General features: G+C 33.6%; 1 protein-coding gene and 1 non-coding gene across 2 annotated transcripts in view; one reads left to right on the forward strand and one right to left on the reverse strand.

Annotated features, from left to right (window-relative positions):
* The window catches only part of Phip (pleckstrin homology domain interacting protein), a 126,699-nt gene that overhangs the window by 10,449 nt on the left and 89,404 nt on the right, over positions 1 to 26,846 (forward strand). Inside the window, exons 5-6 of the mRNA XM_046420682.2 lie at positions 6,795 to 6,945; positions 7,040 to 7,138. Coding sequence (XP_046276638.1) covers positions 6,795 to 6,945; positions 7,040 to 7,138 — 250 coding nt within the window. The remainder of the gene's footprint in view (positions 1 to 6,794; positions 6,946 to 7,039; positions 7,139 to 26,846) is intronic.
* Positions 9,477 to 9,583, reverse strand: LOC124076638 (U6 spliceosomal RNA). The gene has a single exon (XR_006846407.1). It is a non-coding gene; the product is annotated as a U6 spliceosomal RNA (small nuclear RNA).

A 26,846-nucleotide genomic window follows, 5' to 3' on the forward strand; every position in this document is an offset into this window, starting at 1 on the left:
AACATATCATTGTAGTTGTATCTTCTACTTTTACCCTTAGATTTTAAAAGAGAGTATTCCCTTTAGCCTATAAGCATTTGTGCTTTTATTCTAGTTTTTGTTTAGTAGTGAAAGTGAATGGTAAAATATTTTTTTTTTCTGGCTTAGTTTAATGTGTGTTGACAATTATTCAAAATGTCACTTGTTTTTCTCTTTGCCCATTAGTATATAAATACATTTTGAAGCATCAGGTAATTCATGAGGCAGTATGAATGTAAGTTCTAATGCTGGAATATCTTAATTTGACTACCTCTACTATACAGTTATTGTGTGTAACCATAAAATAGTTGCTGTATTTTTTGGGAAATAATTTCTAGTAAGAGTATGTAACCACATTTACTGTAGGGCCTGGCATTTATAGTGTGGAATCAATATGTTAGCTATGTTAGTGGGTTATTAATCATATATTTATGTATATATATTTAATCAAATATATTTATACATAATCATATTTATCATACTTAGTTTTATAATTTGGTCATACCTTTATGTGTTGAATATCTTAAAAGTTTGGAAACAGCTACTATGGTTACAGAAAGTAATGAGTCTTACTAAATAATAGTGTACAACAGATCCTGAGAATCCAAATATAGTCATGTATTAAGGATTTTATTACAATGTGACTTAATGTCTTCCTTTTAATAATTTTCTAATAAAATAAAAAGCTAATTTAAACTAAAAGCCTTAAGTTAAAATTAAAGATGAGGTTCCTACTAACTTGGAAATTAAAAGTCATTTGTAGGGCTGGGGCTGTAGATCAGTGGTAGAGTGCTTGCCTCGCATGTGTGGGGCACTGGGTTCAATCCTCAGCATCACATAAAAAAAAAAAGATATTTTAAAAAGGTCATGTATAACCATAAACAATTTTAACTGTCAAAAGTTGTTTTATGTTTTAAATGGTCATAGTGACATGGTTTAATATTTATGAAGAACATGAGTATAATTTATGTGTTTATAAAGAAGGTTTAGAATAAGGCAGTAGAAAAGTATACTTTTATTTTTTAAAAAGTTTGCTTGCTATATGTGTGTGTACATAAAGTAGTTGAGAGCAAAAAAATTCAGGGCCCCTGTTTTTTTTTTTTTTTTTTTTTTTTTGTAGTTTCTGGTAAAATAGAGAAGAAAAACCTCAGATATATAATCTTAAACTCTAAATGCATAATCACAAACTGATGTGAATTAAAAAGGAATCATGGAAAGTGTCAACAGAGAAAAGAGTCTTTGTAAAGAACAAAGGAAGTTACATTGGAGGGACTATCTGAAGCATATAGAAGAGTTGTTTGGATAAGAGGGGTGTCAGAAATGCAGAAAGTGTGCCACATGGGAAAAGCCTGACAGGAAAGAGTATAGGTAAAGAACCTGAAAGAAGTCCATTGTATCTGAATTGTGGAGTGAGAGCTAGTGGGGAATGGGAATGTGCCAGATAAGTTGACCATTTTAGGAATTTGGATCTGTATCTAAAAAGAGCAAGGAAAGCCTCTGTAGTGTTTTAAGTTTAGAGGTGACTTGATCAAATGTGTGTTTTGGAAAGAATTTTATTTGCAATATAGAAAATAGAGTTGGATAAGGTGGAAGGCATGAGTAAGTATGGGAAAGATAGAGTTGCGAAGATGATTTGAACTTTTGGGTAGGTTGTTATTATGGAGATAGAGGTAGATAGGTTTAAGAATAAGAAGAAAAAGTCAGGTGGATTTGGTGACAGATTGGATACTGGGGTGGGATAGGTGGGAGGCCCAAGCAGTGAGAAAAGTTATGACTCCTTGTTCCAGTTTTAAGTTTGGAAAGATAGTGTTGATGTTCATCAAGGTAGGGAACGTTTTGGGGGTCAGTGTTGAATTTTGGGAGGAAAAGAGGGTCTGGATTTGGGTTCTGGGACCTAGAACTTTAAGGAACTTCATTTAATGGCTAGGTAGGTAGAAGAGGATAAGCCTATAAAGGACAAAGAGAAGGAATGGTTAAAGAGATAGGAGGAAAACCAAGGAGTCTGGCAGATGTTAAGAGAACGTAGGGTTTGCAAAGGAGTGAATGAATGCTCAACTGGGTTAGAGATATTGAGATAGTATAGATTTGTCAACAAGTAAGGTGAACTTTTAGTAAGAGCCCTTCTAATGTCAGGAGGATGAAAGCTTGTATGTAGTAGGTTGAAGTGAGAGTGAGAGATGAGATGAGACTGACGATAGACTATTTTTTATTTTTATTTTTTTTAAAGAGAGAGTGAGAGAGAATTTTTTAATATTTATTTTTTAGTTTTCAGTGGACACAACATCTTTTTTGTTTTGTATGTGGTGCTGAGGATCGAACCCAGGCCGCACGCATGCCAGGCGAGCGCGCCTCTGCTTGAACCACATCCCTAGCCCCAATAGACTGTTTTTTAAAAACCATGTTTCTAAAGAGGAGAAGAAAGGGAAAGTGATAGCTGGGGTATTAATGTTGAGAAGGGATGGGTTAGAGAAGTCAAGTCAGGATTTTTGGTTTTTGCCCAAGTTGAAAGCAGAGTGAGCATGTTTAAATGTAGGTGGAGATGTTAAGGAAGGGGGGAACATAAGGATTGTGGAGGACTAATTTATAGTTTAGGATTTCCATTAAGTTAGAGAATTTGGTTGTTGGGATAGTCCATATAGGTGTTGGTATAAAATACTTTTGAGTTAGGATTCAAAGCATTAGGGGGATTAGATCTTAGATATTAATAGGGGCAATTATGTTAATAAGATGTAGGATAAATACAGATGCTGGTAGCCTTATAGATTTTATGAGAAAACAGCTTCAGCTTTCCTCTTGTGGCAAATACCTCAGAGAGTGCTAAGAGGAACCAAGTGTAGAGTCAGGCATTGAGATTTGTATCCCTGATGCTTAAGTAAGAATGCTTTGTAACTTTGTTTTGTCTAAAATTTTGTTTGAAAATATGTTTTGTGGCTTTAAAAAGTGACTAAAATCATTAGAATCATTAGACTATGTAAATATAAAATATTTTTTGCTTTATTTTTATGTGCTAGGATAGGTGTTGAAAATGTTTTGGTTTTTTAGCAGTGAAGTAGTAATTTTTACATTTTCTTTTTAAAAAATATTTTTATTAGCTATTGATGGACCTTTAATTATTTGTTTTATATGTTGTGCTGAGAATTGAACCCAGTGCCTCACACATGCTAGGCAAGTGCTGTACCACTGAGCCACAACCCCAGCCCCAATTTTTACATTTTCTCATGTGTTTATTTATCTAATAGTTTATTAAGCACTTAACTTCAAGTCCTACGTTAGATACCATGTAGACAGATAAACAAGTTTAATCCTATATCTTTTATATAGGATATGAACAAGTTAACCAGCAATTTTAGTATTAGTGAAAGGGTCTTTTGAATCCCCAGATTGGGCAAGAACCTGTGTGTTTCTGTGAATGAGAATCATAGTTATTAGATTTCCACTGAAGGTTAAGTATCAAGTTATATTAAGAACAATTAATTTGATAAATACTATAGAATGCCAGGAGATGAAGGAACATTTTAAAAGGAATATAATGTCCTACAGGAACACAAAGAATGTACATAAAGAAGGGGCAGAGTTGTGAATAGATCATGGAAGTCAGTGAGGCATATAGATTAAAACATGAAAGAGATTGAGGTGCGGAAGTGGGTGTGTAAAAAGAAGATTGCCAGCATAGGAATCAGCTTCTATAAAGTCTCAAAAGCTGGAGAAAATATGAGGAGTTTAAGAACTGAAGTGAAAGTTGATTTTTGAAAAATCAAAATATATTATCAAAGAAAGCTTTAGGCAAAGTGACTCAAAAAAGATAGAATTCTGCAGTACAGATTTTCAGGTTCTGTACCTGGAAAGATATTTTTGCCAGCAGTTGATAAAACAGGATCATCACAGAACTGAAGTTAGTAAGTAATGAACTTTATTTTTTTGAAGTATAATTTTGGTGGGTGGTGTGGGTACCAGAGATTGAACTCAGGGGCACTCAACCACTGAGCCACATCCTCAGCCCTATTTTGTATTTTTATATTTTATTTAGAGACAGGGTCTCACTGAATTGCTTAGTGCCTCGCTTTTGCTGAGGCTGGTTTTGAACTCGGGATCCTGCTGCCTCAACCTCCTGAGCCACTGGGATTACAGGTGTGTGCCACCACACACAGCTGAAGTATAAATTTTTAAAGGAATTTTGAGCATTTAAGAAATTACATTGAAATAATTACCACATGTAAGTTTAGAACTGAAAGGGACCTTAAAAATATTCTAGACTTTTTCATTTAAATTTTATCTTTTATAACTTTTAAATTTTGTTTTTGACATATAAATGTTTCTACATATTTATGAGGTACAGTGTATTTTTTTTTTTTTTTTTTTGTTTTTGTACTAGGGATTGAACCCAGGGTACTTTACCTGGAGCTATATCCCCAGTCTTTTTATTTTTTATTTTGAGACAGAATTTGCTAAGTTGCTGAGACTGGCAACTCCGCCTCCTTTAATCCTTCCTATTGCTGGGTTCACAGGCGTGCACATCCCACCCGACCACTGTGTTATTTTGATACATATATACCTTATGTGATGATCAAATTAGGGTATTTAGCATATCTATCACCTCATAAATTTATCATTTCTTTATGCTAAGAACATTTAAAGTCTTCCCTCTAGCTATTTTGAAATATTTTGGTAACCATAGTCACCTTACTATGCAGTAGAGTTGAAGAACATACTGGAAAAGATCAGAGAAAAGTGTAAATATAGTTTTTAGGTTCTCATATTTTGTTATATTTTCTTCTAAATACTTTTTAATGTCAGGTTTTAAATTTTTTTTTTAGTTGTCGATAGACCTTTATTTTATTCATTTATTTATATGTGGTGCTGAGAATCGAACCCAGTGCCTCACATTGGTCAGGCAAGCGCTGTACCTCTGAGCCACAATCCCAGCCCAAATGTCAGTTTTATTTAATCATACTAGCGGTTTCTGGAAAATGTTCTAAGTGAATATGATATTATGGAAAAAAGGGGTGTTGTAGCTAAAGTTTAGAAAATTGTGGTTGAAATAAAATTAAATAAATGTATCTGAAGATTTCTTAATGTCAGTGGACTTTTAAAATCTCCAACTAGGTATGTAGTGTGAAAATTTGCATTATGCATGTTTTATTAGAACCCCTTTTTGTAAAGTTTTTGATACTGCCAAGACTTTTTAACTACCTACTGTGTGCCGGACTCTGCAGTTTAAAATGATCAAAGTGTGACAGTATGACTCCATTTTATCCACAATAGCAGTATGTTATGATGAAAAGTAAGATGGGTTTCCCTTTTTGGCTCCAGCTTAGGAGGAAGTGTAATAACCAACTTTTAAAGAATATCACTCGTGGTCTTGTGCAGTGGTGTGTTACAGATAATTACAGGATGGAATGAAATGGTTTAATTCCTTATCTACTCCTCATTAGTCCTATCATAAAAAATTCATCTTAAAAACTCATGAATTGGAGAGCAGTTTTGAAACTGCTTGGTCTCAGAACCCCTTTACACTATTATTGAGGTCCCTTTATGTGGGTTATAATTTATTGGTATTTACCATAATAGTGACTTACCACTTGACACATTAGAAGCCTAGTGAATACTTTCATGTTAATACAAATAATAGTATAAATTTTATAAAAACTTCTGTGAGGAGAGGTGTTGTTTTACATTTTTGTCGATCTTTGGTGTCTAGATAAATACAGGACTGTTAGAATTCCATATCAGTTTCTACATTCAATCTTTGTGATATCTCTAGTCATATATGTAGTAAAAAAGGAAATGCAGTATCAATGGTATTCATTTTTTTATCTGTAAAACTTCCAGGGGTTTCTAGAACATGCTTTTGAAAACACCTTTAATGGTGCAGTTAGGTACTTAACTGACATCTTTTATACCTTGGTAGCTGTATATAAAGTGATAAAATAGTATATTTTTGTTCTAATTTAAATCTGTTTAAATTGTGTGGTACTGCTCATTTCTTTAAAGACAAGAGTATAAAAATATCAGCATTTCATAATTGGTTTCAAATGCTAACAGAAATTAATCAGTGTTTTGGAGTTGTTCCTAAAGTTTTTATGGTAGTTAGGTTTATTTTATATTTGAAACTTGCCTAAAGCAAGAGTTGGAATTTTGCCTTTTATAAAAGATTTTTGGTAAGTTATAAAATTCGGTGTAGATATTAAGTGTTCTTAAGTTTTGTAATGAGAATATAAACTTGTCAATTATTTAATCCTTTTTTTTTTTAGAGAGAGAGAGAGAATTTTAATATTTATTTTTTAGTTATCCGAGGACACAACATCCTTTGTTTGTATGTGGTGCTGAGGATCGAATCCGGGCTGCATGCATGCCAAGCGAGAGCGCTACCACTTGAGCCACATCCCCAGCCCCAATTGTTTAATTCTTAATTATTCTGGAGATTTTCTTCATAATATCAGGGTCTCAAAAACATTTATTGTCTTTTGTAGTTGGATGATTTTTTTCTTTGGTTGTTTCTTAAAGTTCTTGAAAAATCCAAGTGATAAACTGAAATATATAATGCTATGTTTTTTATTCATTAGCATTTTCATTGACTAGCATCTGTTAATTCATATATCTTGCTACATTTAGGTTACATTAGTTTTTAGCTTTTTTTTTTTTTTTTGGTCTTCAGCGGACTAAGTGATGGTTAGTGCAGCTATTTTTTATGAAACAAGTGGTTTTACATTCCACTTGTTGTAAAGAATTATATAATTTTACATAACAAATATTTTTGTTTGTCTTTCACATAATAGGTGAAGTATTACAGACATCTAGCACCTGATCACTTGCTGCAAATATGTCATCGACTAGGACCACTTCTTGAACAAGAAATTCCTCAAAGTGTTCCTGGAGTACAAACTTTATTAGGAGCTGGAAGACAGTCCTTGCTACGTACAAATAAAAGTAAGGAAATTTTCCAGTATAATTTAGACATTCTTTTTCTCACTTTGTTCTTGTGTCCTATTTTTGTATTCATAAAAATATGTGTGTTTAATAGGCTGCAAGCATGTTGTATGGAAAGGATCTGCTCTGGCTGCATTGCATTGTGGAAGACCACCTGAGTCACCAATTAACTATGGTAGCCCACCCAGCATTGGTGAGTTGAGTTCTTTTTATAATTGATATCCTCTTGGTAAATAGTATTTGAAAATAAAAAGTTTTTTTATTTACTGTGCTGTCACAGAATCTCATATGCATCAGCATTCAAAGAGGAAAGAACTATCAGATTTTTTCTTACATTAATAGTTTTAATAACAAAGTCATAATAATGTGTAATTATGGAACATACATTGTGCCTTGTGTAAGCTAATTAGCTCTTTAGTGTTTTATTTTTACAAACCTTTTTTACTAAACTGGATGTTATTAGATTGAGTTTAGTAGTGTTAGTATCACAATTCAGATTTGTTACTGTAGAAAACAAAAGCAGTTTGGTTATCTGTAAGTCCTGTGCATATTTTTGTCTATAAAATTTCAAAGAAGAACTGTTGCAGATAGGTCTTCCTCTTGAGTTCAATATTTCTTTCACTTCAACTACTTCTAGATCCTTGTTTTACCTGGGATTGATAAAGCATTTTCTGAACTAGACTTAATTGCTTCCATTTTCCACCTTTCTTCCTTCCAGCATACTATGTGACACTGTAATAGTAATCTTATTCAGTTCTCCTATTACTGTGTCTTTCTTTTACTCAAGAACTTATGAAGAAGTTGATTATAATATTTTTTTCAGTTTTTTATTTATTTTTTTATTATTGTTCAAAACATTACAGAGCTCTTGACATATCATATTTCATACATTTGATTCAAGTGGATTATGAACTCCCATTTTTACCCTGTATACAGATTGCAGAATCACATGGGTTACACATCCACGTTTTACATACTGCCATACTAGTGTATGTTGTATTCTTCTGCCCTTCCTATCCCCTTCCTATCCCCCCTCCCCTCTCTCTACCTCATCTATCATAACTCATTTCTCTCTCTTGTTTTTTTTTTCACCCTTTCCCCTCACTTTCTCTTATATGTAATTTTGTATAACAATGAGGGTCCCCTTCCATTTCCATGCAATTTCCCTTCTCTCTCCCTTTCCCTCCCACCTCTCATCCCTGTTTAATGATAATCTTCTTCTCATGCTCTTCCTCCCTGCTCTGTTCTTAGTTGCCCTCCTTATATCTAAGAAGACATTTGGCATTTGTTTTTTAGGGATTGGCTAGCTTCACTTAGCATAATCTGCTCTAATGCAATCCATTTCCCTGCAAGTGCCATGATTTTGTCATTTTTTATTGCTGAGTAATACTGCATTGTGTATAAATGCCACATTTTTTTTTATCCATTCATCTATTGAAGGGCATCTGGGTTGGTTCCACAGTCTAGCTATTATGAATTGTGCTGCTATGAACATCGATGTAGCTGTATCCCTATAATACGCTCTTTTAAGGTCTTTGGGGAATAGTCCGAGAAGGGGAATAGATGGGTCAAATGGTGGTTCCATTCCTAGCTTTCCCTGGAATCTCCATACTGTTTTCCAAATTGGCCCCACCAATTTGCAGTCCCACCAGCAATATACAAGTGTACCCTTTTCCCCACATCCTCAACAGCATTTTTGTTGTTTGACTTCATAATGGCTGCCAATCTTACTGGAGTGAGATGGTATCTTAGGGTGGTTTTGATTTGCATTTTTCTGACTGCTAGAGATGGTGAGCATTTTTTCATGTACTTGTTGATTGATTGTATGTCCTCCTGAGAAGTGTCTGTTCAGGTCCTTGGCCCATTTGTTGATTAGGTTATTTGTTTTCTTATTGTTTAATTTTTTGAATTCTTTGTATACTCTGGATATTAGGGCTCTATCTGAAGTGTGAGGAGTAAAAATTTGTTCCCATGATGTAGGCTCCCTATTTACCTCTCTTATTGTTTCTCTTGCTGAGAAAAAACTTTTTAGTTTGAGTGAGTCCCATTTGTTGATTCTTGTTTTTAACTCTTGTGCTATGTGTGTCCTATTAAGGAATTTGGAGCCCGACCCCACAATATGTAGATCGGAGCCAACTTTTTCTTTTATCAGACGCAAAGTCTCTGTTTTGATATCAAGCTCCTTGATCCATTTTGAGTTAACTTTTGTGCATGGCGAGAGAAAGGGATTCAGATTCATTTTGTTGCATATGGATTTCCAGTTTTCCCAGCACCATTTTTTGAAGATACTATCCTTTCTGCATTGCATGCTTTTAGCACCTTTGTCAAATATAAGATAGTTGTAATTTTGTGGATTGGTCTCCGTGTCCTCTATTCTGTACCATTGGTCCACCCGCCTGTTTTGGTACCAGTAACCATGCTGTTTTTGTTACTATTGCTCTGTAGTATAGTTTGAAGTCTGGTATCGCTATACCGCCTGTTTCACTCTTCCTGCTTAGAATTGCTTTTGCTATTCTGGGTCTTTTATTTTTAAAAATATGGAACACTTCACGAATTTGTGTGTCATCCTTGTGCAGGGGCCATGCTAATCTTCTCTGTATTGTTCCAATTTTAGTATATGTGCTGCTGAAGCGAGCACGATTATAATATTTTTAAAAAAATATTTTGTTGAAGTTGAACATAATACCTTTATTTTATCTTTATGTGGTGCTAAGGATTGAACCCAGGGTCTCGCCCGTGCTAGGTGTGCACTCTACCACTGAGCCACAGTCCAGTCCCATAATATTTTTAGTAATATTGTATTACATCTACCACTAAGTCAATTCCTGACTTTCAGAGACCTTCATATTTTAATTATATCCTTTCCCTGCACCTCCACCCTCCTGTTATGTTCCATCTTTGTTTCTATCCAACTCTTATTTCTTTTTCTCCTGGGTAATTATTTACTGATAATCATTAATACAGTTTCATATTTGATCTTTATATATGTCGTTTTCCATTGCTTACTTTTTTTAATCTTATTTTCCTTATCTCTTAAAAATGGCATTAAGAAATGGCTTTAAAAATATGACAATCTTTGTACTTTGTGTGGAACATTTAGTCCTTTTCGTGTAATTATTGATATATTTGTATTTAAATCATCTGTTATTACTTTGGAAATGATACTCTGGTTGCTTTAAATAAAAGATTTTTATTTTCCTTGATTTTCTGCAGTTTGACTACAGTGTGTTTTGGTGTCAGTATCTTTTATGTATCTTGTTTGAACTTATTAGTCTTTTTGAATTTGTAATGTCTTTTATTGAAACTGGAACATTCTCAGCCATTATCTTTTAAAATAATAGGCTCCATTTTTCCTTCTCTAAGACTTCAGTTGAACAAATACAAAACTTTCTCATTTTAGCCTCTCTTGTCCACTTTTATGTGTTTTATATCAGTTTGTTTTTCTGTGATGTGTAAAAACATTAAATACCAAGCTGATCATTGATGTACCTTTATGAATACTATTTGATTGTTATAATTTAAGTTAAAAAATATTTTTCTCTTCCATTCCTATTTTTAAGAAAATCTTACCTCTTTATATTAAGAAATTCCTCGACTAGAATGCCAGTTTTGCCTACTTTTAAAAAAATTTCTATTCACATATTTCTTTGAAATTGCTTAAGAGACGCTGGACTGGTCAAAATGACTATATAGTCATAATTATTGTCATGTCTTATCACAGTTCACCTGATGTACAGTTTGACAATCATTGTTATAAGTTTTGAACAGGAAAGTGATAGAAAAAGTCATTGATTTTTTTTTTTTTTTTTTTTTTTTTTTAGTTTTTTAAAATTTTGGCTGAGTAGTTTTCCTGCATAGTGATGCAGTAATCATTTCAAGCTGTCCGAGTATAGATCAAAAGAATTTGTCATAGAAATATGAGTGTTTGTCATTTTGACTTATTTCTTTGGTTGATTTTGCTTTGCCATTTTCTGGCTACCTTTTAAAAGTTTTCTTTGCTCTTTCTTCATTCATAGAAACTTAGCATTTTAGCTTTTCTTATCGTACAGATTTAATTGTTTAATATAGATCCCAGGTATGAACTTTTGACACATTTGGGATAGTTGGGTTTTTAAAAACAAACTTCTAATTTTGGAATAGGATGTTATTTATTGAAAAGCTGCATAGGTATTTCAAAGAGTTCTTACTCCGCTCATACAGTTTCCCCTAATGTTATAATTTTACATTATCTAGTATATTTCTCAAAACTACTAAACCGACTTTGGTATATTGCCGCTAACTGAACAACAGGCCTTACTCATATTTCACCAAGTTTTTTCACTAATTTTATTTTCTTGGGTATCATTCTGTACTTAGGGTTTGTTAATTTTTTATTGAACATTTTGTTATATTGCAAGGGCGTTATTTAAGATGGCTAAATTGGATTTTCTGAAATGTTTTTAAACTATATGCTAATTATTGGACCTCCTTATTTGAATATCACACATTTGCCTTAAACTAAATAGAATTTTGCCTGTCTGGTATTCCAAAGTAGAACACTGGAAATCATTTTATTTTTAGACTTGTTGCCTAGATCACTCATTTATTCAACAACTAAATGTTGATTCCTTATGTTATACCTGGTTCTAGACTAGGATGAGGAGTTGCTGGCTAATAAGAACATAATTCTTGCTCTCTTAGAATTGATATGCTATTTGATCCCCTGTGCTTAATCTTATTATATCCTTCAATTTATCTCTAATCAAGGTTTCTTAACCTTGGAAGTGGTGACTGTTTGGGGGTGAGTTAATTTTTTGTTATAGGCTGATGACCTTTGCCCTATAGGATGTATTATCATCTCTAACTCCACCCACTAAATGTTGGTAGCACCCTCTCTGGATGGTAGCATCCAGACAATGCTAGTACCTCCAGGACAAAGTTACCATTTCTCTAAACTTTGTGAAATGCAAATATGATCATGCCTTGCCTCCACTTCTTTCTCTAGTGACTTTAAATAGTCTCAGTTGTTTTAATGGGGCACAGAAAATTGACCTTTCCTCACCTGTACCTTGTGCTCTCCAGCATTGTGCAACTGTTTGGCAATTCTTAGAGTCAGACATGTTTTGTTTTGTTATCCCTTTGTCTCTTCACATCTTGTATTTCTCTGTGAATTATCCCTTATTTTTTGTAAATTTTAAATGAGCATCTTTTAAATCTTAGATGCCATTGGGTAGGATTAAGTGATTTTAGGTAATTTTTTACTATAGTTTTTGACACATGCTTGCATCTATTTATTTACCTTTCTTTTCTTTAATATACTATTAGGCCTTACAAAATGAGTGAGTTTTTTTTTTTATTCTTTCTAGGCTCAACTCCTCAGCATTAGTAAATATTAAATTAAAGGCTGTAGGTAATTGGTGTAATTGATGCATTGGGGTGTCACAATAAAAGGTCAGAGGTAGGTATGGGGTTTTAAAAAAAATGATATAATTGGTAGGAAGAAGAAAGACAGTCCAAGGATAGCTTTACAGTAGGGGGGAAAAACCTGATTTTTAAGATGTTAAGGTTTATGAGTGAATTAGGTTGTCAGTTTATTACACTTGGAATATTAAAACTATACTAATACAATTTAAGAACTATACTTGTCTCAGTGTTTTATGTCACTTTATTTTATAATCAGCTTATAAATCCTGACTGCTTTATATCTCCTGGTCCTTGATTTAAATTATTAACATCAAACTAGAGTTCATTCTTAGTGTGGGACCTCCAAAGTGGTCAGCTATTTCTAACACCCTAGAATTTCCTTTAATATTATTTTCATAACTAACAAAAACCATAACAACAACAAAAAAACAGCCAAAAGATCCCATCAATCTGTTCTTTTTTACTAACTTTTTATTCATTTACTGTAGAAGAGAGAACATGAATATGTACTTGGCATAGCAGCATTTACTTTCAAAGATATTAATGAATTGCCAATAGTACCTTTTCTGCTTTCTTCTTATCTACATTATGCCTATTTTTAGCTATAGTTTATTCCATATATATAATTTTACTTCAGTAATAAAGGAACCATGGGTAGAGAGAAATCATGAAAAAAAAAAACCTTAAAATTTATATAGATTTTAAAGTTAAATTTGTATATTCATTTAATGCATGTTTATTTTAAGAGAAAGATTATAATACATAATCTTTTTAAATGATTTCTTTGCATTTCTCTTACATTTATCATATTAGTAAAATAAACTTTTACTTTTAGATCTTCCATTTCTCATCTTTTTTTTTTTGGCATTTTTACCTATATACTTACTTTTGTTTTACTTACTTTTCTGTGCAAGATTGCTGTTAAGTTCTCTAGTCTTAGTGGGTTAGAATAATGAGTTTTGGGTGATCTGTTTCTTAGAAATGTTGTAAGGAAACAATAAGGAAATAACTTTGCCCTCAATAATATCATTATTGCCCAAATATCTAATAAGTCTGAAATCCTATCTATGTTTAAAATTCTGAGATTCTCTAATGAAACTAGTTTGAACAAAGGCAGCAAGGGAGTCACTTAAAACTATATGCAAATCTTTGAAGAGAAAGTTTCTCTACTTTTTCATTTTGAGTGCTATATTTTGCCATGTTTCCAAAACTGTCTTTAAATTAATCCGCAGTTTGTAGTTTAACATTTATTCAGTCAGGAAGGTTTTTTCCCTAGACCCTTAGATTTAATTTTTTTGTTATGTATTTCTTATTTTTTGGATTGTTTCATTTATAAATCTAAAAGGTTTAACATGCAGGATGTAATTTGACATTATTTAACATATCAATAAATTATAAGATTTTAAATGTCTGTGGGTTTTTATTCCTTTATCACTTGTTCTTTTCCTAATATTCTCTATTTATTCTTTTCTTTTATTCAGTTCATACTTAGTTCATACCTAGTTAGATTATCTACTCATTACTTATTTAAATGCATTGTTGTTTTTTCAGTATTTTTTCTTTCAAAACATTTTCTTCTGCATTCCTAGTCATAATCCTAGTATAACAGTTCTATAATTTGTGCTTTTTATGTAATTATTTCTGATACAGATATTTTGTTTTATTGTCTTGGTCTTTTAATTATTTCCCTAAATGGTCTTCATATTTCCATTTGGCATGGTTTTAGTTTTCTTAACTTTCTTCTCCCTGCCTTTCTTCTGTAGTCTATTTCTTTTCTTCTTTTCCTTTCAAAAACAGACTTCCAAGATGTATTTGTATTTTTGTTTGGGAGGGGGGTTAGTTTATTTCAGGGAAATAAAGTGAATGTTTATTACGACAAAGTACCAAATATATGAGATTTTACTTTTATTTTGCTTAAATTTCTTTTCAAATTATGGTTGACCAAAAGGGTGAAACTTTTGAAGAATGACAGTTTCCCTAAGTGAGTTGAAATTACTACTCTTATAGCTGTGTGTTAATTTTTTTGGTAAATAATAAAATCAAATTTGCTTTTAGATTATAGATATGATGAGGAACACTCCATCCCTTGTGATTTATCTGGCTAGCAATTCCAGTAGTAATTAGGAAACACTTGCCATTTCTCCCCCATCATATATTTCCCAGAATGATTAAGTTTTATGTTCAATTTTACATCTTCGTAAATGAAACAAATTATTCTGATACAGTCTCTCTTTATTTTTAATTACTTCAGGGATTCTTTGAATTAAAGGATTTGAACATTTTTCTAGATATCTTTTGAAACTAGGAAGTTCGTAATCAGTTGTAGATATTTATATAATAGTGCAACAATTTTCAGCTCCTTAAGGAAGCCAGAGGGGGAAAATAGTATCTCTCAAGGCCCCAACTTCCTTAATAAGACGCCTGTAGCACAAGAATTAAAACCAAGAATCAACAAATGGGATGGATTCAAACTAAAAAGTTTTTTCTCAGCAAAAGAGATAATATGTGAGGTGAATAGGGAGCCTACATCCTGGGAACAAATTTTTACCTCTCACACATCAGATGGAGCTCTAATCTCTAGGGTATATAAAGAGCTCAACAAGATAAGCACCAAAGAAACAAATAATCCAATCAGTAAATGGGCCAAGAACCTGAAAAGACACTTCTCAGAAAAGGATATACAGTCAATCAACAAATATACGAAAAAATGCTCATCATCTCTAGCAATCAGAGAAATGCAAATCAAAACTACTCTAAGATACCATCTCACTCCAGTAAGAGTGACAGCCATTATGAAGACAAATAACAAGTGCTGGCGAGGATGCGGGGGAAAAAGGTACACTCATACACTGCTGGTGGGACTGCAAATTTGTGCAGCCAATTTGGAGAGCAATATGAAGATTCCTTGGAAACACACATTCACACAATGTCTCCATTTGAGCTGTGTCCTTCCATGGCTCTGTATTCCCTCTCCCCACATGGGTGCTAATTGGAGGGGCAGATTCATTTTCTTGGAAAATAATGTGTGTGAGCATTTGGCTTCTTGTTTGATTGAAGGGTGGGCTTCTTTGAGTTCACCAAGAACTGTTTACTTTCTGTGCGGGTATTTGTACAAAATGCAGGTCTGGGAGCTGTGTGGTGACTTCCCCAGACCTCAGCATTAGCTCCTCCCATTAGCATGGCATCTTTATGCCTCTGGACAGGCCCAGGCCTGGGGCCCTCTTGAGGATACCTGATATTGAAAGGCGATAGATCATCTCAAATGGGGCTCCCATGTCCCTTCCCAGGTCCACTCAGAACTTTCCCCTTGGGTCCTCTAGAAGGTTCTACTGTCTTACCCTGGCCCATGCCCTATCTTCTAGGTGTACATCTTTCCCCTCCCCACTGATTGGGAAGGTCACACTGCTCCAAGTCCGCAGTTTGCTCTCTAGGGGCACCAATTGGGAAACTTCCCAGCCGGTCACGTCTTTAAATACAGAACTTTTACTTGCCCTGTGTTGGGGGCCAGATGCTGAAGAAAGAAAGGAAGCGGTCTAACCCAAACTGGATGCATCTTACTAGAGACCTGGGAAATCGACCCACACAGGATACTCATAAAGCCTTGTGGGAGGTTACAGATTTAATACCCTAATGGTTTTAATGTTTTGCTACCTTAAAATGCAGATATAATAGAAATAACCTTTGAATTTTCCTCATATAGTTAAGAACTTTAGTTCCAGTAGCTATATGACATAAATTTTGCCTTCACTCAGTAGACAAATGGAACCACCAATTGACCCAGCTATTCCTCTTCTTGGACTATACCCAAAGGACCTAAAAACAGCATATTACAGGGACACGGCCACATCAATGTTTATAGCAACACAGTTCACAATAGCTAAACTATGGAGCCAACCTAGATGTTCTTCAGCGGATGAATGGATTAAAAAAATGTGGCATTTATACACAATGGAATATTACCCAGCACTAAAAAAGAATAAGATCATGGCATTTGCAGGAAAATGGATGGCATTAGAGAAGATTATGCTAAGTGAAGTTAGCCGATCCCCCAAAACAAATGCCAAATGTCTTCTCTGTTATAAACGGGGGTGGGGGTGGAGGGGGTGGCTCAAAATGGAGTTGAGTGGGAGAGCAAGGGAGGAAGATTACCTCTAGACAGGGAATAGGGGTGGGAGGGAATGGGAGGGAGAAGGGAAATAGCATGGATGGTGAAAGGAGACCCTCATCATTATACAAACTACATGTATTGAAGATATGTGAATTTGGTGTCAACATACCTTATATATAATCAGAGATGATAAATTATGGTATAATGGTGTATTAAGAATTCTAATGCAAAAAAAAACACAAAAAACCTAACCAGTTGTTTTCAAAAGTGTCCACATGATAAAAGTCAGGAAACTTTAAGAAACTGTCACAGAGTTGAGAGGCTAATGACAAATTTCAGTGCTGTGTTCTGGATTAGATTCAGTAAAAGACGAAAAAAAGACATTGATAGGAAATGTGAAATTCAGATCAAATTTGGAGTTGATTATTACAACAATAATTTCTTAGCTTTAATATATGTACTACAGTTATAATATGTTAACGTCAGAAGAATCTAGCTGAAAGCTTATGGAAACACTATTCCACATTATATTTTTGGAAATCTAAAATCATTTCATAAAGTGATAGTTAATAATCATAGAATACATTAATAAATAACAGATTTTCAATGAAAAAAAAAATCTCTTTTTTTTTTTCTTTTTCTTTTTTTTTTTTTTTGTTACCAGGAATTGAACTCAGGAGCACTCAACATCTGAGCCACATCCCCAGCCCTTTTTCTTTTTTATTTTGAGACAGGGTCTCACTGATTTGTTTAAGGCCTCCAATTGCTGAGGCTGGCTTTGACCTGCTTCAGCCTCCCAAGTAACTGGATTATAGGCATGGGCCACCATGTCCAGCATGAAAGTCTTTAAGATTAGAAGAGAAACTGTAATCAGGTAGATTTACTTTTATAATACCTAATGATTTGGTTGTTGAGGGTCAGTACTTATAGAATGTTTGTATAAAAATATTGAGTTTGGAAAACATTTTTGTACTATTTATTTTCATAGCAACTCTGTACCGTACCCCTACTTTATTAATGAGAAAAACCAAAGCTTAGAGAGAGAGTACTTAATTCAGTTAGTTCTTTCATTATTTTGCTTTAGATCTTACACATTTAACTTTATATCACATTTATATAGCCCCTTTTCCTTTTGCGAATTTCTTCTTTTAAATATTTTATTAGTTGTCAATAGACTTTATTATTTATATGTGGTGCTAAAAATTGAACCCAGTGCCTCACACATGCTAGGCAAATACTCTACCACTAAGCTAGGACTCCAGCCCCCTTTGTGAATTTCTTTATCTGTTAATGTTGAACTAGTTGTATCCTATTGATTTGGTTACAGCCATCTTTTGAATTGTGCCTCAGTATATGAACTCTAAAAACAATAAAACATGGTATATTCTTTCAAGTATATATTGCCAGATAAATCCTTAAATTTAAGAAGAGAGATTTGATTTCTTGAGAGAATTGTAAGAATCTTGGTATCAAACCAATTAATTTTTTTTCTGAAATGAAATTTTAGTTTTTGAACCCTTTGGTTCTTTTACTGAATTGGCTTTTTTTTTTTTTTTTTAATATATATATATATATATATATATATATATATATATCCTTTCTGATCTTTTCTCATTGTGGTCAAGAGAGAAAACTGCAATTAATTATCCCAAAGCAAATCTTATATTATCCTATTCTTTTCTCCCAAAAACTCTTCAACATATTATTACTAGAATTTAGTCAAATGTGTCACATAGCTTAGAAGGCATCTACATTTTTCCCTACCTTCTCAGTCTCTTCAACACTTGACTTCTTTATATGTTTTAGTACTATTCTGTTTCCAGCCTGAGGCCATCCATTGTACATGCTGTTTTTCAACCTGGAACATGCTCCCTTCTTACCAGTATTCTTTGGCTGTTTGTTTTTCAGATCTTAGTTTAAATGTCTGCTTTTTAGAGACATCTGCCTGGACTTTCTGATAAACTGCCTCCCACATGTTTAGAACTCTTTTATTTATATTTCAAGATTTTCCTATATCTTCTATTTGATAGTATTTAATCATTGTTGTAAGTCTGTTTCATGTCTTTCTTGCCTGATAGACTGCAATCTCCATGAGGGTAAATACCATGTTTTTTTTTTGTCCCCCGGTTGCACTCTTTAGCCTATAGTTGGCTCATAGGTGCTCTATAAATGTTTGTTGACTCCACGTTGAATGATTAAAATGTTTGACATAAAACTACATAATTTAAAATACTTTTTTATTTAAAAGAAAAACGTGGTTTGTTAGGTTTACCTCAGTGAGAGCCTATGTTTAACATATATGAGGCCCTGGGTTTAGTCCTTAGCACCACCAAACTAAAAGGAAATTTAAAAAATGTTGACGTAAATAACTGCAAAAAAGGTATAATATTGAAAATATTGTACCACTGTAGTATTTTGAGATGGCAACAGACTGGTTTCCAGGAAATAAAAGGGGAAGATAAATAATATTCCTAGTAATTTAATGTCTGCTTTTTATTTATTTATTTTGTGTGAGGGGATTGAACTCAGGGACACTCAACCACTGAGCCATATCCCCAGCCCTATTTTGTATTTATTTAGAGATAGCATCTCACTGAGTTGCTTAGTGCCTTGCTTTTGCTGAGGCTGGCTTTGAACTCCCAATCCTGCGCCGCTGGGATTACAAGCCAGCGCCATTTTGCCCAGCCTGTCTGCCCTTTTTTGATGTGCTTGTTATATACTTGGTTCATGAAATTTTTGGTTTAATTCTTGAGATCATGATATCATTACTTTCTGTATTTTACTAGATAGTATTTCAGTTTACCTTTTTATACATTATTCATCTTTAATGGCAGCTGCTAAATCTTAAAAATCTGATATTTTTGAAACAGGTACAAGTAAACATTAAAACTGAAAATATTGGGGCTGGGGTTATGGCTCAGCGGTAGAGCACTCGCCTCACATGTGCAAGTCCCTGGGTTCAATCCTCAGCACCACATAAAAATAAATAAAAGTTACTATACAACTACAAAAACTATTTTTAAAAACTGAAAATATGAATATGAATTATTTGGAAAGTAGTTACTTTGTGGACAAATTTTTTTAGTGTAATAAAGAAGAGAGAAACATTTAGTGGGTATTGTGTTGCCTGGGTTTCCTTTACTCTTCTATTCCCCATTACTTGTTTGTCCATTTTATGAACAAAAACTAATTAGAGGATTATCCTTTTAATGTTGCTCTCCCTTCCTACTTTGACTAAAGATGTTATTTTGTCTTGTTCCTTTGTTGGTCAGTTGCTAGTTGCTAATGAAGAGACTGGATGACTCGTAGAAATAGACCAATATGGGTTGAATTATTTTATGGATTATCTCTGACTCTTGAAATATTATTATTTGGTTGTCATTTCCTGCTAATATATATTAGTAACCTCAAAACTTCTGTGGCAAGCCTTTCCATTGTGGCTCTCCAGTGAATTATATATTGTTCCTTATATAGTTTCCTCCTAAATTATCTTTAACATTTTTCTCTTTTTTACTTCAAAGTATCACTAAGCTAAAAGTTAGCTTAGTGATAGCTTACTTGCCTAGCATTTATTAGGCCCTGTATTCAGTCCCCAGTACTTCAATAACAAATCTCTCCCTCAAAGGAAGAGATTTTTAGTGTGTGCATGGTACTAGGGATTAAACCTAGAGGTACAACAAAACTTTAAAACATAATTGATTATCTTATGGCTTTCTAATCAAAACGTGAATTCTTTCTTTATAGCATCTTGTTTTTCAAGCCAGTGTCAAATTGGCGATGGTCATTTTCTATAGTATAATACATATTTACATATTTTGTACAGTTTTTAATTTTTTAAAAATATTGTTTAATTTTCACATCATTATCCCTAGGTCTGTTTTTATTAGTCTTTAAATTTAAGTTAATCTCTTAAGACATTTTAGATTTTTCTTTACTGCCTTTTTAAATTCCTTGAAGTAGATTGATCTGTATTTTATTTAATAATGAATTAGAATGAATACATGTCCAATGAAGAAAGCTTAGAAAACAGAAGAGCTCCAAAATTGTTCTCACTGGTTATCTTCTATTAATACTTTGGAATGTGTTCTTTCAATCTTTCCCCCTAATATTTGTGTCCATTGCCACACTGTAATAGTTATTGGTAAGAATAGTCCCATATTGGGGATAATAGTCCTTATCTCCAAGGTTAGTTGAGGATTAAATGAGAATATAGGTAAAAGTGGTTTGAATAATGTCTGGTGTGTAATACAGCATTCAGAAAATATTAGCCATTATTTTGCAAATCAGTTGCATACAAGAATTGCTTATGTTCTACATATCTTTTTCCACCCTGCATTGTATTTTGTATTTTGACATTTACTGACCCTCTTTATAGCATCTAATTAGACTTTCTATCATCACATTCTTGAAATCTCAGAACCTCTTAGTAAGCTCCATATCGGTTTTTTTCTTTATTCATAGCCATTTTCTCAAGGTATTTGATACCTGGCTTTTGGCATAACTTCTGTGTTAAAGATTTATTATTAGCTATGTTTTGTTGTTTTTGCTTGGTTATTTTATGTTTTTGTGTGTGACTCCCATATTCATATCTCCTTTTCATTATAATACTTTTGTGGTTCTTTAAAGCAAATAACATTTCATGTAATTTTATGCCTTTATAGTACTTTTATCTGATAGAAATTCTGAAACCATCCACACTTATGACCTTGTAATGAACTTGGAAGATCATTTCCATAAAAATTTGCTGTCTGAGTGCCTGGTCATGAATATAGCATTATTTCTCTGGGAAATTAATTACCACCTAAATTTGGACATGGCAGGTATGGGAAATAAATTCAGTTTGTAATTTATTTTCATATACTCTTTTTTATGTACTCTTGTTTTTAATTAGTATTTTTGTAGTTCATTAAAGTTTAGTTTTATCAATTTCTTTGTTTTATACTAATGTATTATTAGTCTTATATTTAGAAAATCTTTATTAATGCAGATCGTGGAAATTAAAATGAAGCCTAGGTACTGATTATCCAGAATTCACTCTTGTGTATTTCAATTGAGGAACATTTTCTGTATTTACTTTTACATTTTACTCAAACAAACCCTGGAAGCCTTTATTCCAATTGTTTTCTTTAACCAGAAGCACAGATAGAATAAAATTAGTCAAAATGATATTTTAAAAAATGACTTTAATAAAAATTGTTTCAAACAACCTTCTGGTGAAATGTCCTGATGTTTCTTATTTGAATACCCATATTTTCTATATCAAACGATGCCCAAGTTGTACTGAGATACTTTCTGACTTTAAATAATCTGTCTATTGCTTTCTCATCTAATTTTTCTGTTACAAAAATTGTTTCTCTAGGTTTTGGAATCTAAAGCTACATGCTTCTTGAATTCATTCATTAGGTTACTATCAAGGCTGTTTTCATAAGTTAGTAGAAGTTATAGTGACTAGTTCTTCTTGGGTCCTCTAATTCTATATAGCTTGTTATTGTCCTTAACAGTCACAAAATAACAATAACAAAATAGTAAACTCTGCATTTTTGTTATTTGATAGTGATTTTAATTTTTCCAAATTATCTTTAAATTTTGATCTTGAATAAGTTATTTTGGTTTTGTGTGCCTTACAGTACATGCAAAAGGAGGAAAAGTCTGCATATTTTGATGATGGTATTTCCGCATTAGTACTTATTTTTATCATGTACTTTTTTAGTATCCTAAAAAAGGTAATTACTAAGGTTATTATAGATGCTCTTTTATAGTAACTTCTTCCCTTTTTTATGAACTTGTTTCAATAGTTCACATTTGTAGTGAGAGAAACTAGGGCATCTTTGATTATGTTAATCTTTTTATAAAATCATCTGCATTGAAAACTTGGACCCAGCCTATAGAAAGAAAGCATGACCATGTTCCTGGACTTAAAAAAATGTCAGTTCTGTGGCTGGAGTTGTGATTCAGTGGTAGAGTGCTTGCCTAGCATGAGTGAGGTACTAGGTTTGATCCTTAGCACCACATAAAAATAAATATATAAAATAAAGGTATTGTGTCCATCTACAACTAAAAAATAAAAAATACATATTTCAAAAAAAGGCAGTTCTTTGCCAACAAATGATTTTAGACTTAAATTTCCAACAAGTTTTTAAAAAAACTTGCACTTATCTGCAAAATTAATTAATCAATAATCAAGAATAAGATGGTTTTTTAAAAAATATTTTTAGTTGTAGATGGATACAATACCTTTATTTTATTTATGTATTTTTATGTGGTGCTGAGGATTGAATCAATGACCTCACATGTGCGAGGCAAGTTTTCTATCACTGACCTACAACCCCAGCCCTGAGAATAGATATTTTTAAATGGAATCATAATGAAGAGGAATACCCAGATATTAAAACATTATATAAGTATAAAATTGAAATTTTGGTAGTGGCATATAAATAGACTTTAAGGCATGTCATTGGCCTAGTGTGTGTGTATGTATGTGTGTGGGTGTGTGTGAATATTATATATTGTGTATATGTGTACATATATATACATATATATAAACATAGACACACACACACACACACACATATATATATATATATATACACACACACACACATGTAATCACAATATAACAGAAAATAGGATTAGTAAATGGGAAGGCAGGAACCAAATGATCGATTATTTGGGGGAGGAAAAATACCCTTAGAGACTCAGTAGTGTGTACTAAAATTGCAGATGTATTAAAAAGTTAAATGAGGGGCTGGAATTGTAGGTCAGTGGTCAAGCACTTGCCTCAGCACTACATATAAATAAATAAAATGAAGGTATTGTATCCATCTACAACTAAAACAATTTTTAAAAAGTTAAATGAGAACTTTAAGCCACAGAAAACATTAAGTGGCTATTTATTGTACTGTTTTCTAGTAGGAAGACTTTTCATATTAAAACTAAAGTAGAAATCACAAAGGAAAGGAAAAATAGTGATTAAAGTGACTGTGTGATGGTGCTGATAACGCCAAGGTCTCGTGTTCAATCCCCTATGGGCACAATTCAGGAGCCACTTGTCAAAAGAAACAAACTTGGGGCTGGGGATGTGGCTCAAGCAGTAGCGCGCTCGCCTGGCATGCGTGCGGCCCGGGTTCAATCCTCAGCACCACATACAAACAAAGATGTTGTGTCCGCGGATAACTAAAAAATAAATATTAAAATATTCTCTCTCTCTCTCTCTCAAAAAAAAAAAAAAAAAAAAGAAAAAAAAGAAACGAACTTTATTTTTAGAACACACACACCGTACCACACAGCTCTTCAGGAAAAACCCTCAGAGCCTAACTGCCACCACCCACTTCCCACAAGCCTCTCAACCTCCCCCATTCCTCCTGCTCTTGAGGGTGATTGGCTGGGTCGCGTGGGCAGAGCCAAAAAAAAGTCCCCCAATGAGCAGTTCTGTGGTCTGAAAGGGCGGGGAAACAGCCCAATGAGCATCACTGCAGAGGAGCCAATCAGTTGGCAGCTAGAAGTTTGCTTGGGCCGCTGTGAGCCAATCATCAGCTGGCAGCTGGAAGTTTACTGGCAGCTGGAAGTTTGCTGGGGCCCCTTCGGCTGTGGCTCTCAACAACTGTGTAAAACTGTGGGATGTCAGATAACAACAGAATATGAAAGCCAAGTGTATTGTGGAAAATGGAACTGTTTCCCTATTAATATAACTGGAGAAATTGAGGTTTAGAAGAGTAACTTGCATAAAGTCTCCACAGTGTCAGATTATAACAAAAATCTTTCAAACTTAAAACCTCTTTCTCCTTAAGGAATATGGCGTAGCTATTAAGATGCTGTTCATGAGGAAACAGTTTTTAAAATTTACGAAGTGATTGTTTTGGGTAGTAGAATTAAGGATTCTTTCATTTATACTGTTATTTTCTAAATTGAGTATGAATTAGTATTGTGATTAGAGAAATAAATCAATTCTTAAAAACCACTAGATGTGGACTAATAAGAACTGACTTGGGAGTTTGATTTATCATCTTACTACCTAGAGAAGAAATAGTTAAGAAGCCACTGTCTGGATATACTTATCATTATAGCTAATTATGTTTATGAAATTGTGGGTCTCTTGTTTATCTCTAGTGAGTATATACAGTTGTATATATAGACTTCATTTTAAAGATTGCTCTGAATGATTTCCTACAAATGACATTTTTCACTATTTTGTTCCTTTTTTACTTTAGACTTTAAATGGACTGATAGTTCAAATGAATAACAGTGATTTCTGAAATTTTTATTTCATTTTCTGATCTATTTTTAGAAAAATGAGTAAATGTGTTGTTTTATGTTTTAGTCAGCTTTTGAAACAATTGGCTCCATTCCTCTATTCTCCAGGTGAGGCTGAACATAATGGCAAGAGAGTGTAGTGGAGGGAAGCAGCTCACATCATGATCAGAAAGCAGAGAGAGAGAGAGAGTTCTATTCTCCAGATACAAAATATATATACCCAAAAGCCATGTCCCAAGTCCCACCAACACCACCCATATCCTACCACTTCATTTACCACTGAAGGGGATTAGTTCACTGATTGGGTTAAGACTCTTATAACCCAATTATATCTCCTCTGAATCTTCTGGCATTGTCTTATATGTGACCTTTGGGGGACACCTCACATCCAAACCATAATATGTATTCTGCCCTCCTTTGCAAGTTTATATGTATGTAGCAGTTGAAATGAAACACTAGTTAGAGACATTTTGGAGTTTTTACTCTATCAGATAAAGAAATCCTCCATTTTTGTTTTATTCCTAAACCTAATTATTTTAGTAGTATGTAATTTATCAATTTGCCTGATATACACGGATCATCTATTAAACAGCAGCCATAATTTTCATCTCCTATTCTAGTTGAAATAGAAAACAAAACAAGAAAATACTGCCCATGTGTAGTTTGTTATGTTGTAGTGGGAGGAGGTTGGAAACAAGAAAGGTACATAATAAGCAAATAAACTTATAGTATCAGGTGACTAATGATAAAAAACAAATACAGAACTACAGAAAGGTGGGTCAAAGAAGGTGTTAGGGAGTAGGCTGCAATTTCCAGTGGGCTGAGTTTAGGCTTAATTGAGAAAGTAATAAACATCTGAGAGAAGACTTAAAAGTGGTTGGCATTCTAGACAGAGGCAAAAAGCCAATTTCTAAGTTAGTAGCTTGTCTGATGTGTTGGAAGAATGAGGGAGGTTAGAATGGATAGGGCAGACCATGGGGAGAAGTAGCAGAGGAGGTCAGAGAGTAATAGGAAATAAGTTTGTGCAGGGTCATATTAAGTTAATGGATAAGGACATTTGCTCTTATTCTGAATGAAATGAAATGAAAAACACTGCAGTTTTGAGAGAGAAGTGATGTTAGAATGCATTTGAAATTCATCACAGTCTTATTGCAGGAAGTATCTTTCTGACACTTGAGGATAAGAAAGAATTTGCCAACTGAAAAGGATTTAGAGGTGCTTTGGCAAGCTTTAAGAATATTTACAAGGAACTGAACAGACACTTCATAGAAGAAGAAATACAATTGATCAACAAATATATGAAAAAGTATTCAACGTTTGTAGCAATTAGAGAAGTGCAAATCAAAACTACTCTAATATTTCATCTCACACCTGTCAGAATGGCAATTATCAAGAATATAGGCAACAATAAATGTTGGTGAGGGTGTGGTGAAAAGGGTATACAGTCCCACATTGCTGGTGGGACTGCAAATTGGTGCAACCACTATGGAAAGCAGTATGGAAATTCCTCAGAAAACTGGGAATGGAACCACCATTTTCCCAGCTATCCCACTCTTTAGTTTATACCCAAAGGACTTAGAATTGGCATACTATAGTAACATAGCCACATGAATGTTCATAGCAGCTCAATTCACAATAGCTAGATTATTGAACCAACCTAGGTGTCCCTCAGTGGTTGAATTGATAAGGAAAATGTGGTATATATACTCAATGGAAGATTGCTCAGCCTTAAAGAAGAGTGAAATTATGGCATTTGCCAATAAATGGTTGGAGTTGGAGAATGTCATGCTAATAAGCAAAATAAGCCAATCCCACAAAACCAAAGGCCGGATGTTCTAATATGTGGATGCTAGTTCACAATAAGGTGGGGGGGATACTAGGGAAGAATAGTGTTACCTTAGATTGGGTAGAGGAAAGTGATGGGAGGGAAGGGGAGAGGATGTAGGGATAGGAAAGATAGCAGAATGAAACAGATATTATTACTTTATGTATGTATGTGACTACATGAACAATATGATTCTGCTACATGTACACTTTATGTATCTATTTTTATGTGGTGTTGAAGATTGAACCCAGCACCTCACATCTGTGAAACGAGTGTTCTACCGCTGAGTCACAACCCCAGCCTCAGTATATGTAC

Source organism: Marmota monax, unplaced genomic scaffold (genome assembly GCF_021218885.2).
Source record: "Marmota monax isolate L192 unplaced genomic scaffold, Marmota_monax_Labrador192_F-V1.1 WCK01_AAM20220418_F8-fsc00365, whole genome shotgun sequence".
In the NCBI taxonomy this organism is placed as follows: Eukaryota; Metazoa; Chordata; class Mammalia; order Rodentia; family Sciuridae; genus Marmota; species Marmota monax.